The sequence below is a fragment of the Halichoerus grypus genome, chromosome 6 (assembly GCF_964656455.1).
Source record: "Halichoerus grypus chromosome 6, mHalGry1.hap1.1, whole genome shotgun sequence".
Lineage (NCBI taxonomy): Eukaryota > Metazoa > Chordata > Mammalia > Carnivora > Phocidae > Halichoerus > Halichoerus grypus.
In genome coordinates this window covers 38,119,047-38,135,938 of record NC_135717.1, presented here as the reverse complement: position 1 = coordinate 38,135,938, position 16,892 = coordinate 38,119,047, and the positions used below count along the sequence as shown (strand labels likewise).

At 44.8% G+C, this 16,892-nt stretch overlaps 1 protein-coding gene and 3 non-coding genes across 4 annotated transcripts; all 4 read left to right on the top strand.

Moving 5' to 3' along the window:
- Positions 1-2,906: 2,906 nt before the first annotated feature.
- On the top strand, positions 2,907-2,979 carry TRNAK-CUU (transfer RNA lysine (anticodon CUU)). Its single transcript has one exon. It is a non-coding gene; the product is annotated as a tRNA-Lys (tRNA).
- A 473-nt stretch (positions 2,980-3,452) lies between these two features.
- TRNAP-AGG (transfer RNA proline (anticodon AGG)) lies at positions 3,453-3,524 on the top strand. The gene has a single exon. It is a non-coding gene; the product is annotated as a tRNA-Pro (tRNA).
- Positions 3,525-6,272: 2,748 nt separating this feature from the next.
- On the top strand, positions 6,273-6,345 carry TRNAR-CCU (transfer RNA arginine (anticodon CCU)). Its single transcript has one exon. It is a non-coding gene; the product is annotated as a tRNA-Arg (tRNA).
- Positions 6,346-14,075: 7,730 nt separating this feature from the next.
- Positions 14,076-15,064, top strand: LOC118534636 (olfactory receptor 1F1-like). Its single transcript, XM_036090609.2, has one exon. The coding sequence runs from the start codon at positions 14,076-14,078 to the stop codon at positions 15,015-15,017; it is 942 nt and encodes a 313-aa protein (XP_035946502.1). The 3' UTR covers positions 15,018-15,064.
- Positions 15,065-16,892: the final 1,828 nt, after the last annotated feature.

Sequence of the window (16,892 nt, the reverse complement as noted above, 5' to 3'; positions counted from 1 at the left end):
GGAGGGGGAAAAAAACCCTCAAGTAGAAGATTTAATTTAAGTGCTAAATTAATGAATGGTATGGTAAGTCTTTGAGCCCCTGGCAGAAGTAAAAATTGTCTGTGGAGAAATACACTTTTATTCTAGATCTCACAGAATTCCCTACACAAAGAAATTTACAAGGAAAATGGGCAACTCACAAAACAAAGAAAAAACAACAAGGAAATAAGGCACCATGAGCAATAACCAAGGAACAACAAGCAATGGAAATGAAATTGCAAACATTTTAGATGCTAAGATTATTAGACACAGACTATAATACAACTATTCTTACTATGCATAAATAAATGAAGACTAAAATATCTTTGACAACAGAAGCTATGTAAAATGATCTAAAGATTGCAAAAGATCTATATTCTTCTAAAAATAAAAATACACAAAAATTGAAACAAAATTCAATAGATGTATATAACAGTTAAAAAAGATGGAGAAACAACAGGGTGCCTGGGTGGCTCAGTTGGTTAAGTGACTGCCTTCAGCTCAGGTCATGATCCCGGAGTCCTGGGATCGAGCCCTGCATCGAGCCCTGCATCGAGCCCTGCATCGAGCCCCGCATCGAGCCCCGCATCAAGCCCCGCATCGGGCTCCTGGCTCGGCGGGGAGCCTGCTTCTCCCTCTGACCCTGTCCCCTCTCATGCTGTTTCTCACTCTCTCTCTCTCTCAAATAAATAAATAAATAAATAAAATCTTTAAAAAAAGATGGAGAAACAGTAAACTAAGAATAGGTCAGAATAAATAATACAAAAATAAACAAAACCCTAAAATATCCCAATATGATTGCAAATTAAGCAACATACTTCTAAAAATTCCATGAGCTAAGGAAGAAATTACAATGGGATTTAGAAATACTTTGAAATAAATGATGATGAAAATACTGCATACCAAAACCTGTAAGATATAGCTAAAACTGTAGTTAGAGGGAAATTGATAGCCTTAGATGCATATAATAGAAAGATTGAAAACTAATGGCAAGAAGTTAGAAAAAGAACAGCAAAAATAAACCCAAAGAAGTTAGGGAAAAAATAATAAGATATGAAAATAATGAAGTAGAAAACAAGCATACTATAGAGATTAATAACACGTCCTGAAGGCAAATCTTGGGAAAAGCTAGGGCTATTGATAAAACTCTGCAAATACTGATTAAGAAATAAAGGAAGAGACATGCAACGCAAAGCGGGAATAAGAATGACTTCACAGTCATTTCATTGCATAATTAAATAATAAAAGCATATGCTAAACACCTTTGTGAAAATTTAGAGAAATACATAATTTTTTAAAATTAAAAAACATGCCTTACTGGGATCAAAATGGAATAAGAATGTAAATGATCTTAAAACTAATAAAGAAAGTGAATCAATAGTCAAAAACTATCCTCCAAGGAAGATTCTTGACTCAGATGGTTGCTGTGAAGCACGCTACCAAACATTCAAGACACAAAATTTTTATCTCACACAAAAGCTTTCACAGAATAGAACATGGAACCCCACAACACATTTTAGGAGGCCAGCACAACTCTGGTATCAAAACTAAACACAGGGACCCCTGGGTGATTCAGTAGGTTGCGCATCTGACACTTGATCTCAGAGTTGTGAGTTCAAGCACCCTGTTGGGCTCTGTGCTGGGCATGGAGCCTACATTAAAAAACAACAACAACATAGACAATATGAAAAATAATTTTAAAACCACATAATCTATAATCTCACTCATGAAAATGGATGTAAAATCTTAAAATATTAGCAAACCAAATCTTATGACCTATAAGAAGAATAATATACCGCTTCCAAGTTGAGTTTATCTAGGGAGTGCAGTTGATTTGACGTTAGAAAATCTATTGCTGGGCGCCTGGGTGGCTCAGTTGGTTAAGCGACTGCCTTCGGCTCAGGTCATGATCCTGGAGTGTCTGGATCGAGTCCCGCATCGGGTTCTCTGCTCGGCAGGGAGTCTGCTTCTCCCTCTGACCCTCCCCCCTTTCATGTGCTCTCTCTCATTCTCTCTCTCTCAAATAAATGAATAAAATCTTAGAAAAAGAAAATCTATTGCTTTCTGCAACAAATTCAGGGAAAAATATTCAATACAATCTAACTTCCATTCATGACTTTTAAAATGCTTAGTAAACCAGCAAAAGGAGATAATACCCATAACTTGCCAAAATTATCTACAAAATACTACAGCAAACTTCATCCCTGATAGTGAAACCTTGACATTTTCTTTGAGGTTGGAGATGCCACAAGGATGCTGATGCTCTCTTTCTATTGAACATTTTATCAGACAAATTGGGTTACTCATGCATTGTTGATGGGAATGGAAACGGTCCAGCGACTCTGGACAACACTATGGCAGTTTCTTTAAAAACTGAACATGTAACTACCATGTGACCCAGCAATTGCACCTTTGGGTGTCTATCCCAGAAAAATGAAGACTTATGTTCACACAAAAACCTGTACTCCGATATTTATAGTTGTTACATATTTCTAACAGCCAAAACAACAACAACAACAACAAAAAACAAAAACAAAACAAAAACTGGAATTATCCAGATGTCCGTCAAGGGGTCAATAGGTAAACTGGTACATCTTGCCCTAGGCCTTCTCCCCTGCGCCGCTCGCTCTGTCCCCCCCCGTGCACCTAGGTGCTGGGGCTGCTCTTCTTGCGCCTAACGCCAGGTCCGCCCCTGCGGGCACGGGGCCCAGACCGGTTCCCCAACTAGAGGCCATGGGAAGGTGAGGGAAGTCCTGGACAAGCAGCACCCTCGCTGCCCCTGTGGGACTCTACTGACCCGACCCCAGGTGCTCAGGTCCAATTCATTACTTAGCCAAGTTCCCATCACCTTCAGATCAGCCCACCATCTAAAAAGCCCATCAGGCGATGCCCGGCTAGCTCAGTCGGTAGAGCATGAGACTCTTAATCTCAGGGTCGTGGGTTCGAGCCCCACATTGGGCGGTTTGTTTTCTTGGTTTGGCCCACGAAACTCGGCAGGAGACGATTAGGGAGCAGTGTGGGTGCACCACATGGGGGCAGCATTTCCACGCAAGGCGTCCCACTGACCTAGAATCGAAAGGCAATGCTGCCCCGGGGACCGGGGGCCCCTCGGTGGCTTTTGCCCCGGAGTGTGACCAGCGTGCTCGCGGTTGCGAGGAATGTCAGCGAAGTGACCCCCGTGGCGGCGCAAGGACGCATGGACCGTCTGCCTGGCAGCATTCATTGCGTGAATGCTGGGGCCACCAGATTGGGGGACATGAGAGGGCTGCTCCCCACTCTGTGAGCTCCTTCCGCGCCCACCCGCTCCTGAGCTCAATCCTTCCCTGCGGGTCTGAAATCCGAATCTCCTCCCCGCGTCACTTCCTTGATCCCGCTTGTCCCAACCCTTGGGTCGCCACGAAGTCATAAAGAGAGCAGGAGGAAGCCACTTTCATGGCTCGTTGGTCTAGGGGTATGATTCTCGCTTAGGGTGCGAGAGGTCCCGGGTTCAAATCCCGGACGAGCCCTAATGTTTTTTGGCACAAAAACGTCCTCTTAGAGATTGAGGAACTGTTGGCAGACCTCAGCCTTTGGGCGACGAAACAGGACAACGCAAGAGAAGATTAGAAGAAAATCTTTAAAAGTCCCCAGCTGGTTCCGGATGCTTTAAAAAATTTAATTTGGAGGCCTAGGCTTCAGAGGTGCAGGCATCCCAGGGTAGGGCGCTCCTCCCACGGCTGCGTCAGGTGTAGTCCTAGGCCGGTTTGGGGAAGGGGAATCCGAGAGAAGCAACGCTCCCCCGCAGTCACCCCTTTGAGGGTTCAAGTCCAGTACTTCTCGGTGGCACTCAAAGCACCCCCTGCTGAGCACCCAGGAATTTATATGCCAGCACTACTGAGGGGTGATGGTGGGGGTGACGCACTTTGAGGAGGCGCCTGGGCCCTCCTCCTCTCTTCCCTTTTCTCTCCCCACCTCCTCCCTCCATTTTCTTGTCCCTCTCACCTGGGTGCTCCCAGGCCTGCCCTGGTGCTGCTCCGGCCTGGGGACCGAGTGCGGTCAGGACTAGGGTCCTGTGCCCCTCTCGGAAGGTCAGGCTGTGAGGTCCAGGAGATTGGAGGTCTAGGTAGGGTTTGACTTTGACCCCTAAAGAGTTTCAATCCTTGAGAGCTGCTTTCCATAAAGGATGCAGGTTCCCCGCTTTCGGGGCAACCGTGGGCCGGGGGCATAGCTCAGGCCCAATGTCCTCTTTCCTCCAGAGCCCACGCAGGCGCCCCAGGCTGCCTGTAGAGTTAGATTTCCCGGGGCAACCATCTCTGTCCTAAAGTTTTTTTTTTTTTTTTAACCTTTATTTATTGGTTTGAAAAATTGTTAGCAGCTTTAAGGAAATTACTACAAAGAAAAACATTCCAGGAGAGACTCGCGGTTTCCAGTAACACAAATGGGCGGGATTTGGGGGACCAACATTTTAGCTAAAAACAACGGAAAACGTTGGATATTCAAAACAAACAAGCACACTTAAAAGCGGCCGGAGGGGGGGAAAAAAATCCTGGCCACATTTAAACGGAGGTGGAAAAGCAGAGGGGTGCGTGGATCCCCAAGCGGCGGTCCCACCGAGGGGATTTGCCAATTTCCGCAAACCGGCGAGACGAAGGCAGAGCCCAGGACCTGCTCCTGAGTTCCCCCTTGAATCTGTGACCCCGAAAGATGCGTATGCACAGAAATACACCCGTCCCACCCCCACTGGCCTCCAGCGGCTCTGGAAAGCATGTTGCTTTGGGCCTCTTCCTTCTCCCACCTTCTGCTAAAATGCAAATAATTTTATTTTTTTATTTTATTTTTTAATTTTTATTTTTTTAAAGATTTTATTTATTTATTTGAGAGAGAGAGAATGAGAGAGAGCACATGAGAGGGGTTATGGTCAGAGGGAGAAGCAGATTCCCCGCCGAACAGGGAGCCCAATGCAGGACTTGATCCAGGGACTCCAGGATCATGACCTGAGCCGAAGGCAGTTGCTTAACCAACTGAGCACCCAGGCGCCCATGCAAATAATTTTAAATAAGAGGCGAGCAAGTACGGAGACCTCGTGCACCGGAAGGGCGAAGCCCCGACCCCAACAAGGACCCAGCGTCTACAGCATCCTAGTTTCTCTCGGTGGCGGTCCCCTCACTCCCAGGCGCGCTCCCCTGAAGTCTCAGGGATGGCAGCTCCAGCCCCTTGCCTGCCGCCTTCTCTTCTGGGCCTGTGGTCAGATTGCCAGGACAGGAGGCACAAAGGACATTAGAAGACACGACAACTAATGCAAAGTGTGCTCTCTGATTCGGTTCTGGATTTTTTTTTCTTTTGTTTTTGCCATAAAGAACGTTATTGGAGGAAATTCGAATATGGACGGTAGGTTAGATAATCTTGTTGCACGAATGATAAAGGATAAATTCGGAGGTGTGGCGCGGGGAGGCTCTGAGGTCCCGGGAATTCTTAGGGGAATGGGGAGAGAATCTTGAGAGGCTTCGGATTCTGATTGATTGATTTTTTTTTTTTTTTACCATTGGATAAATTACAAACCTCGGTGAATACAGTGAATTTCAAGGAAAATTGCAGGGTTGTGTCCACGACACTTGAGCCTTCAGCTTCGGACAGCCCCAAGGGGAGGGGTTTGGTTTGGAGCTCTGTGCCTCCTCTCGCACCCGAGCCTAGAGGGCGAGGTCCAGGGTAGAATCCTCCGGCCTCTCTCCGTCTGACGAAGCCCGGAGTTGTATATGTGCTGCCGAAGTGAGCACGACGAAGCCCGGAGTTGTGGCGCCCAGCCCCGGACCACGGCGCAGAGGGCTCTGACTTTGGCCTGTGGGTGAGCCGCAGAGGGTCTGGAGGGGTCGTCTCCCCACTGCACGCTGTGTGGGTCCCGCAGGTCCTCCCAGCCCTGCCTCTGCCGGGTCATTGTTCAAGCTGGGCCCGGAGAGGACCGAACGCAGCCCAGGCCGGATGCACCATCGACTGATCCAACCGGAGTCCCCTACTGCTCTCTGAATCCATTCATCTGAAGGAGAATGCAGTGCATTTCTGGGACTCCTTCTGGAGGAAACGGAAGAGCCAGACTCCGCGAAGCCGGTGCCCGAGGAGCCGCAGGAACGCAGAGGAGGGCGAGTTTGTTTCGTTTACAGCTGTTCCTGAAGGCTTTTGAATGCACGCTGGAACGCCAAAGAAACTCAGCCTGGTTCTGAGGAATACCCACACCAATCTCCGGAACTCTTTCTAGCCAGTAAGCAAACGGTTTGGCAGCTGCCCCAGTGGCCTAATGGATAAGGCACTGGCCTCCTAAGCCAGGGGTTGTGGGTTCGAGTCCCACCTGGGGTAATAGGACAGCCTGACCTTTAGGTGTGTGACGGGTGTTTTAGATTAGGTTACACGAAGAGCTACAGCCTAAGGGAGGGGAAAACCTGTGGGACTCCGAGAGGTTTGCACCATCCTTAAAGTAAGAGCGAGAGCGAACTACAGCCTGAAGGGAAAACCTGTGGAACTCAAAGGAGTTTGCTGCACCATCCTTAAAGTAAGAGTGAGAGGTTTTCTTGTCTTCTATCCAATCACAAGGGAAAAAGCAATGTACTCCTACCACTACTATCCACACTTGTGTAAATCTGTCTTAGTACTGATGCCTGTGCAAGATTAATTGGCTAAGTAACACATTCATGTTGTTCAACCTCAAAAAGAACCTTGGTCTATTGATCTGAAACATCCCTCTATGAGAGTCATGTGATCCCTTTTTCTAAAACAAACAGTAACTCCCAAACCCCAGTTGTTTTTGCACGAGTGCCCAGAAAAGAAATGGGTGTAAAAGGCTGTGAACTTTCAGGGCCACACAGGCAAGGGGAGAAAATAGAGACTAGCAAAATGCAAAGTATGCAGCTCAAGAGGTAAACAGAAAATGTGGAGAGCAGAGGTTGCACCTGTGAGAGGTCAATGTCAGAACTGAATGGGCGTGTGGAGAGAATCGAGGTGACCCGGGCCAACGGTAATGTTGACTTGATCTGGGTTAAGATTGTGGGTGATTTTCTGCCTGGAGTTCTGTTGTTTCAACTGAGTTACTTCTGTGACTTTTTATAGTTCCTCCAGTGCCTTGTTAGAGTCTTGGTGTCAGGCCAGGATTTTGGTGTCTAGCAAACGCTGTCTTTGGCGTATAAAATAGCACTCTGGTGACCTGAAGGTCCCGTGTCCTCGGAAATGCCATGCCAGGCTTGCGTTCTTGCTCAGGTGCGCGGGGTCTGGAATCAAATCTCAGAGCAGCCACCTCCAATGGGCTTTTTTTTTTTTTCTCTTCTTTTAATAATGAAAGCGAGCAGGGCTAGTATCAAAACGGGAGAGAGGGTCAATCAAACAGGAGAAGATGCCTAACGCATTTCCTGTTGAGGTTAAATGTTGGTGTGCTCTGTTAAGCTGCAGGCATCGAGCCTGGTGAGGAAGAAAACAAAAATGAAAAGCAGCATCGTCCCCTGGTCCAGAATCCAACTCCCTTTCTTCTTCCGTTTTAAAAAATCCATTTTTTAAAAATTTTTTTTTAAAGATTTTATTTATTTATTTGAGAGAGAGGATGAGAGGAGAGAGAGAACACATGAGAGGGGGGAGGGTCAGAGGGAGAAGCAGACTCCCTGCTGAGCAGGGAGCCCGATGCGGGACTCGATCCCGGGACTCCAGGATCATGACCTGAGCCGAAGGCAGTCGCTTAACCAACTGAGCCACCCAGGCGCCCTAAAAAATCCATTTTGTTAACTGCTGTATTGCAGTAGATACTTAGAGTTGGTGTTCAATGAGTGAATGAATAACTCTGTGAGGCCAGTGGCTTTGGGTATGTTGGGGCGCCTTTGGGACCTACAGCTTATGGGAAGACAGAAGTTCCGAGCTAGGGGGTGCGTTCCTGCTGGGTGGGTTTTGTTGTTGAGCCCCTGTCTCAGGATCCTGGCCAGCAGAGTCCCTGAGCCATCTGCTGACCAGGAGACCTGGGCCAAATCCTGCTCTGCTGTGTGCACTTCTTCAGCCAACAGTCCTGGTGGCCCTGCTCTATCCTGGTGGTCATGCCAACGGTATTTACACTCTTCTCTGAGTAGATATGGCAGAGTCATGTGCCCGGCTAGCTCAGTCAGTAGAGCATGAGACTCTGAATCCCAGAGTCTTGGGTTCAAGTCCCACGGTGGGCATAGGCGTCCCTTTCTGCTTGCGCACTAGGCAGCAGAAGGGTGGGACGGCCGACTTTCCTTAAATCCATGCCCAGTAGATGTCCTTGAATGAAACTTAAGTTAGCAAGACTCAGAAAGATGATGTGCATAGTACTATATCAGCTTAATTAGATGTATTCTATTCTCAATCTTGGCACTTTTGACATTGTGAACCAGATCATTCCCTGTTGTACGGGGCCATCCTGTGCACTCTGGAATGTTTAACAGCATCCTTGGCCTTTACCTTCTAGATGTCAGTAGTTTCCCCATAGTTGTGACAACTAAAAGTGTCTCCGTATGTCCAGGGTCTCATGGTTGTGAGCCACTGGTCTAGAGAATCAAGCCCATAAATATTGGTGCAAACAGTTCTCATTTGAGATCTGACAGGAGAGCTAGCTTGGCACAGGGCCAGGTGGCAGGGCAGGGTGGCCTGCCATGGCCAACCTAGAAGGCAGCTTGGTGGGGTCAGGAAATGGGCTATGTACAGAGGGCTGAACAGATAACTTAATATATTGAGGCTAATGGGAACCAGTTTTCTCACTGGTGGAACTGGAAAAAGAGAAGGCTTCAATACATCCTATGGTGTTGCATTGCAACTGAAGGTATTAGTGATGCTACTTGATAACTTGGTAAAGGTCGTGTCACTGGGAAAGATAGTTCGTGGCAGTGACTTAATAAAAGCAATTCTTATAATGGTATATTTCCCTTCTTTGAAATTAGCAAGTAACCTGTAAAGTGATATAATTTGATACTATGTGAATATCCTGTTCCCCAACAACTTATTACATATTATTTTAACATTCATTCATAATCATTGTCTCAAACATTTATTTCACTGGGAGTTAAAGAATGAAGATTTCCTATTTCTATCATTTTTCTCTCTATATTTTTTAATTTGAATTCAATTAGCCAACATATAGTACATCATAGTTTCAGATGTGTTCAGTAATTTATCAGTTGTGTATAACACCCAGTGCTCATCACATCGTGAGCCCTCCTTAATGCCCATCACCCAGTTACCCCATCCCCCCCACCTCCCCTCCAGTAACCCTCAAGTTTGTTTCCTATAGTTAAGAGTCTCTCATGGTTTTTCTCCCTCTCTGATGACTTCCCATTCAGTTTTCCCTCCTTTCCCCTATGATCTTCTGTGCTGTTTCTTATATTCCACATGTGAGTGAAACCATATGATAATTGTCTTTCTCTGAGTGACTCATTTCACTCAGCATAATACCCTCCAGTTCCATCCACATTGATGTAAATGGTAAGTATTCATCCTTTCTGATGGCTGAGTAATATTCCATTGCATAGGAATGTGTGTGTGTGTGTGTGTGTGTGTGTGTGTGTTGGCTATTGTGGACATTGCTGCTATGAACATTGGGGTGCGTGTGCCCCTTTGGATCACTATATCTGTATCTTTGGGGTAAATACCTAGGAGTGCAATTGCTGGGTTGTAGGGTAGCTCTATTTTTAGCTTCTTGAGGAATGTCCATACTGTTTTCCAGAGTGGCCGCACCAGCTTGCATTCCCACCAACAGTGTAAGAGGGTTCCCCTTTCTCCACATCCTTGCCAACATTTGTTATTTCTTGTCTTGTTAATTTTAGCCATTCTGACTGGTGTAAGGTGGTATCTCATTGTGGTTTTGATTTGTATTTCTCTGATGACAAGTGATGTGGAGCATTTTTTCATGTGTCTGGTGGCCATTTGTATGTCTTCTTTGGAGAAATGTCTGTTCATGTCTTCTGCTTGTTTCTTGACTGGAGTATTTGTTTTTTGGGTCTTGAGTTCTTTATAGATCTTGGATACTAGCCCTTTATTTGATATGTCATTTGCAAATATCTTCTCTGATTCTGTAGGTTGCCTTTTAGTTTTGTTGACTGTTTCCTTTGCTGTGCAGAAGTTTTTTTTATCTTTTTAAAAAAGGCTTTATTTATTTATTTGATGCAGAGAGAGAGAGAGAAAGAGAGCACACAAGCTCGGGGAGAGGCAGACTCCCCACTGAGGTTTAAGGTACCTATAAAGCTTTTGATCTTATGCACTGTAAAGTTTACTTTCCTGAGTTGATAATATTAAAGGTTTACTCCTAAAAGCCATACACTTCAATCAGAAGTGGCAGTTGAATCAGTAAAAAAAATGTCTTCTGGAAACCAGAGTGCTACTCTAACTGATCTTCCACTTTGGGTTATTTACGAACAATGTATTCTTCATGCTGATTATGATGTCTTTTTTTTTTAAGATTTTTTATTATTATTTATTTATTTGACAGAGAGAGAGACAGCGAGAGAGGGAACACAAGCAGGGTGAGTGGGAGAGGGAGAAACAGGCTTCCTGCCGAGCAGGGAGCCTGATGGGAGGCTTGATCCCAGGATCCTGGGATCATGACCTGAGCCGAAGGCAGACGCTTAACGACTGAGCCACTCAGGTGCCCCTGATTATGATGTCTTACTAAATATTCACCTACTCCTAGTAACTCAACATAAAACTTCAGGGTCATAATGAGTCCTCATGTATCCATCAGACACATGTTATCAGATATCAAGTTCTGTACATTCTATCTCCAAAAACAGGCCAAAAAACACCTCACAATGTTAATTATCAAGAATCTGTGGAAGAGGGGAAAAATAGTCACTGGATTACTAAAGACATTGTTTGCAAGTGATAGAAAACTAATTCCTATCAGCTTAAGGAGAAGTAGAATCTATTGGTGGATGTAAGTGCAAAGTCCAAAGTTCTTGCAAGTTTCAAGCAGGGCTAGATGAAGGGACCCAAATAATGACATCAGGACCTGTACTTCTTATCTATTTGGTTTGTTTCTGTTTGACTTCATTCTGCAGACTGCCTCTCTCCATGTAGCAGACAAGATGGCCACCAGTAGCTCCAAACTCACATCCTCCTAGACTAGCAATCACTGGGTACAGAGAACTTCTCTCTACCAGTGTTTTATTTTTAAACTTTCAAAAAAGATTTATTCCCTTTTGGGTATAGGCACTGTGGGATGATACAGAGTACAGAGATTTGGAATGAGGCTTTGCAATTTTTTAAGTAAACCCTACCCCTGACATGGGGCTCAAATTCAGGACCCCAAGATCAAGAGTCACATGCTTTATTGCCTGAGCCAGCCAAGTGCCTCTTCCAGTGTTTACTTATCAATTCCAGGCAAGGCTGTGATCATTCCTTCTTGGATCCATGCCCAAATCTGAACCAACCACTCTGGATGGGAGAGTGGGGTGTTCTGGTCATCCTGGCTCATAAATCCAATGCATTCCATGTGAGAATCCAGTGACGTACATTATCATCAGGACTAAATGGAGGAGGGGAGGAGTTTCCCAAACAGATCCAAAGAATGGAAATGGGAAAGAATGTCCTTGAACAAAAAATCTGGTTACTATGATCCACTAGTTGTTCCCTCAGCTGAGTTGAACAAAGGATTGGAGAAGGAACACTTAAGACAAAAGGATAAATTAGTAAGCTGTTTTAAAAGTTAAGGTGAGGGGACGCCTGGGTGGCTTAGTCAGTTAAGCGTCTGCTTTTGGCTCAGGTCATGATCCCAGGGTCCTGGGATTGAGCCCCACTTTAAGCCCCACATCGAGCCCCACATCAAGCCCCACACTGGGCTCCCTGCTCGGCGGGAAGCCTGCTTCTCCCTCTCCCACTCCCCCTGCTTGTGTTCCCTCTCTCGCTGTGTCTCTCTCTGTCAAATAAAAAAAAAAATCTTAAAAAAAAAAAAAATAAAGCCAGATCTTGCCTTCAGTACTATGGAGTGGTAACTATTAGACTCAGAAATTCTACGTTCCTTATTGGCATCCATGTCATACTAATTTATAAATGGACTCAACAGTGGTTCCTATTCTACCACATTTACCCCCAAATTCAAATATAGAATAAAAAACTTGTCAACTGGCACCTTATAAAAATGACTATTGCCATATGAAGATAAACACAAGACACTATTTCCAAATGACATTTATCCAGAACATAGATGATTGAGCAGAGAGTGAAGGATATAAATATCACTTAGTATCTTTAGCCTCCACGTAGTGGACATGGTCTAAGCCCAGTGCATTGATGAGATTAGGGGTCATGAGATGTTTAACATATATTACCTGATTCAATCTGCACATCTGTACAAGATGAACATTATTTTGTGATTCTGTGAAGGTTGATAGATTTCTCAAGATCATACAACTGGTAATGTTGGATCTGGGATTTAAGTGCACATCTGTGTGAATCCAAATGTTATTCTCTTAATTCATATACAGCATCATGTATATTTCCTAACAAGGAAAGCACCCCAGCTTGGGTGGAGGATAAAATATAGGATTGTGAGTTTTCTCTAGCAGAAAAATTATTGCTAATGATTTCCCCGAAGATTGCTTCATTTCCAATGTTGCCAAGCTCTAAAGCAGCAATATGATGGCAGGACTTTATTATCAATGTTGGATCCAAAAGAGCCCAAGGAGGAGAAGGGACAATTACTTGCTCTTTATCTCTAATGAGGCTCTTAGGGAATATGGCCCTAGTGGCCATGGAGGCTCTTGTAAAGAGCTGGTCCTCTGATTCCCCCAAACATCCTTCCTGCACCAAGGGTTGAGTCTGTGTACTCCAACCCTTATTCAAGCGAACAGCCTGAAAACACCAGTGACAAGTCCCTTTTCCTCTAACCAATGATCTCTGGCCAGGTCCGGAAAAGTGAAGCAAGCTTGGGACTTCTGGTGACTGTGATGACTGCAATTCTTTCTGGGGTAAGAGTCAGATCAGTGGGACTTTATCAATAACTGATTGTTAAGGTGCAAACCTTTTGTGGGGGCACTCCTCACTGCATCTTTCTTTAAAGTGGAGCCAAAGAAACAGTTCTGAGATCATCAACCATCCCTTGCAATCACCTAGTCATGGCCATATATGTCTTGTATGTTTATGAGACCTGAACTGTGGAGAGAACCAATTGGCCGAGTTTCTGTCCATAACTCTGGGTCATTTCCATTTCCATTTTACAGGTTAGATTGAGGGAGCTCAGTGGACATAACCAAGAAGGGCTGGCTCAGAGCTCTGTAAAGTGCTCAGAAAATGTGAGCCCAGGAAGCAGCAGCAGCAATATTATCATATTGATTGATCACTGATATCATCCTCAGAGCAAACATGTTAGGAATGTGTAACATGTCCACATTAGAGATAATGGACCTGAAAAATGTCCTCTAAGGCAACACCACTAATGATAATAATGACATCAATATCCATATATTAGGATATGTGCTTACTATATGTCAGTCTCTATGGTAATCACGTATGTGCTCCAGTACTCATTATAAATATTAATATGTCTATTAATATTCTTTTTTTATATCTTTTTTTTTTAAAGATTTTATTTATTTATTTGAGAGAGAGAATGAGAGACAGAGAGCATGAGAGGGAGGAGAGTCAGAGGGAGAAGCAGACTCCCCGCTGAGCAGGGAGCCCGATGCGGGACTCGATCCCGGGACTCCAGGACCATGACCTGAGCCGAAGGCAGTCGCTTAACCAACTGAGCCACCCAGGCGCCCCTGTCTATTAATATTCTTATATCTATAGTGATTTATGACACTATTTGAAGATACAAGGTCATGATAGAAAGTTCAAACATAAAAAGAATTTATGGATACAACCATTGTCCCAGTCTTTCAATGTCCTTCCAGAGGCACTGCCCTCATTTTGCTAATGAAAAAATGGTGGCACAGAAAAGACCATCATTGGCCAAACACACAGGGAGCAAGGTTCTAATGCCTCACTGATGTCACATAGCCTTTCTCCTTGCAGTCTTCTTAGTTGCTCCACTTTAACCATCATTTTCCAGGCTTTTGAATTTTTCCTGCTTTATCTGCCTCTGGACTCAGGCTTCCAGCCTCATGAGAGGGACAAACCAGTCCAGTGTTTCTGAGTTCCTCCTCCTTGGGCTCTCCAGGCAACCCCAGCAGCAGCAGCTCCTCTTTGTACTCTTCCTGAGCATGTACCTGGCCACGGTCCTGGGAAACCTGCTCATCCTCCTGGCCATCGGCGTGGACTCCCGCCTGCACATCCCCATGTACTTCTTCCTCAGCAACCTGTCCTTTGTGGACATCTGCTTCTCCTCTACCACTGTCCCCAAGATGCTGGCCAACTACATACTCGGGACTCAGACCATCTCCTTTTCTGGGTGTCTCACACAGATGTATTTTGTATTCATGTTCGTGGACATGGACAATTTCCTCCTGGCTGTGATGGCCTATGACCGCTTTGTTGCCATATGCCTCCCCTTACACTACTCAACAAAGATGACCCACCAGCTCTGTGCCCTGCTGGTTGCTGGGTCATGGGTCATTGCCAACCTGAATGTTCTATTGCATACCCTGCTGATGGCTCGACTCTCGTTCTGTGCAGACAATGCCATCCCCCACTTCTTCTGTGATGTGACACCCCTTCTGAAACTCTCCTGCTCCAACACACACCTCAATGAGGTGATGATTCTGACTGAGGGTTCTCTGATCATGATCACTCCATTTATTTGCATCCTGGCTTCATATATCCATATTACCTGTGCTGTCCTGCGAGTCCCATCCACAAAGGGAAAATGGAAAGCCTTCTCCACCTGTGGATCCCACCTGGCCATGGTTTCTCTCTTCTATGGCACCATCATTGCTGTGTATTTCAACCCTTTGTCCTCACACTCTTCTGAGAAGGACATCACAGCTACTGTGATGTACACAGTGGTGACCCCCATGCTGAACCCCTTCATCTACAGCCTGAGGAACAGGGACTTGAAAAAGGCCCTACAAAAAATGATGGGCAAGAAGACATGCTCTTTTTTTTAATATTTTTTTTAAATTTATTTTTATTTATTTTTAATTTTTTTATTGTTATGTTAATCCCCATACATTACATCATTAATTTTAGATATAGTGTTCCATGATTCATTGTTTGTGCATAACACCCAGTGCTCCATGCAGAACGTGCCCTCCTCAATACCCATCACCAGGCTAACCCATCCTCCCACCCCCCTCCCCTCTAGAACCCTCAGTTTGTTTTTCAGAGTCCATCGTCTCTCATGGTTCTTCTCCCCCTCCGATTTCCCCCCCTTCATTCTTCCCCTCCTGCTACATTCTTCTTCTTCTTCTTTTCTTTCTTAACATATATTGCATTATTTGTTTCAGAGGTACAGATCTGAGATTCAACAGTCTTGCACAATTCACAGCGCTTACCAGAACACATACCCTCCCCAGTATCCATCACCCAGTCACCCCATCCCTCCCACCCCACCCCCCACTCCAGCAACCCTCAGTTTGTTTCCTGAGATTAAGAATTCCTCATATCAGTGAGGTCATATGATACATGTCTTTCTCTGTTTGACTTATTTCGCTCAGCATAATACCCTCCAGTTCCATCCACGTCGTTGCAAATGGCAAGATCTCATTCCTTTTGATGGCTGCATAATATTCCATTGTATATATATACACCACATCTTCTTTATCCATTCATCTGTTGATGGACATCTTGGCTCTTTCCACAGTTTGGCTATTGTGGACATTGTTGCTATAAACATCGGGGTGCACGTACCCTTTCGGGTCCCTAGTTTTGTATCTTTGGGGTAAATACCCAGGAGTGCAATTGCTGGATCATATGGTAGCTCTATTTTCAACTTTTTGAGAAACCTCCATACTGTTTTCCAGAGTGGCTGCACCAGCTTGCATTCCCACCAACAGTGTAGGAGGGTTCCCCTTTCTCCGCATCCCCGCCAACATCTGAGAAGACATGCTCTTAGTGATGAAAGTATAATGGACCTATTTTCCCAGGCATATTAATCTTTGGCAACTCACTGAAATGAAGCTATCAAAGTGTTTGCAAGGAACTTAGAATAAATACTCTCAATAGACAGTTATGAATGAACTTAGTGTTAAGTACAACCCTGCTCCTTTAAATAGGTAATTTTGTTTCTAATTACTGTATTTATTTATTTTTTAAAGATTTTATTTATTTATTTGAGAGAGAGAATGAGATAGAGAGAGCATGAGAGGGGGGAGGGTCAGAGGGAGAAGCAGACTCCCTGCTGAGCAGGGAGCCCCAAGCGGGACTCGATCCCAGGACTCCAGGATCATGACCTGAGCTGAAGGCAGTCGCCTAACCAACTGAGCCACCCAGGCGCCCTCTAATTACTGTATTTAAACCTTCTTTGCATAAAGGTCAAGTTTTTCCTTTCTAGGTGATCACTCCAAAAATTTACATGTAACCAAATTTGTTTCCACTTCCTTTTTGGAAATGCTCTCAGAATTTAAGGCAGTGTTTTTCAATAGTGGTTACATGACAGTATCGCCTGGGGAGTTTTGACACCATATATATGGTTGCTGGACCAAGCTTTGACCAATTAAAGCAGAATTTCTGGAGTGGGATCCAGGCATTGGCATTTTCCCACTTTAAGTTCCCCAGGGGGTTCTAATGTAATTTCTGAGCTGACAATCATGCTGCTTTGGATGTACTTTATGATTGCTCATTATGAAGAGTGAGCCTAGAAACCCTAAGAAGAAATCTGATGCCTAATGAGAGTAATAACAATAGAGGTGAAAAAGTCACTGAAGTTTTCTGTGGGCTCAAGTGTTCCTAGGCTGCGAGGGCTGGTCTTTTGGCTGAACTCACATTCCTGAGCCTCACGTGGGATCCAAAGAATACTTCATAATTTTTAGTGCTCCTATTAG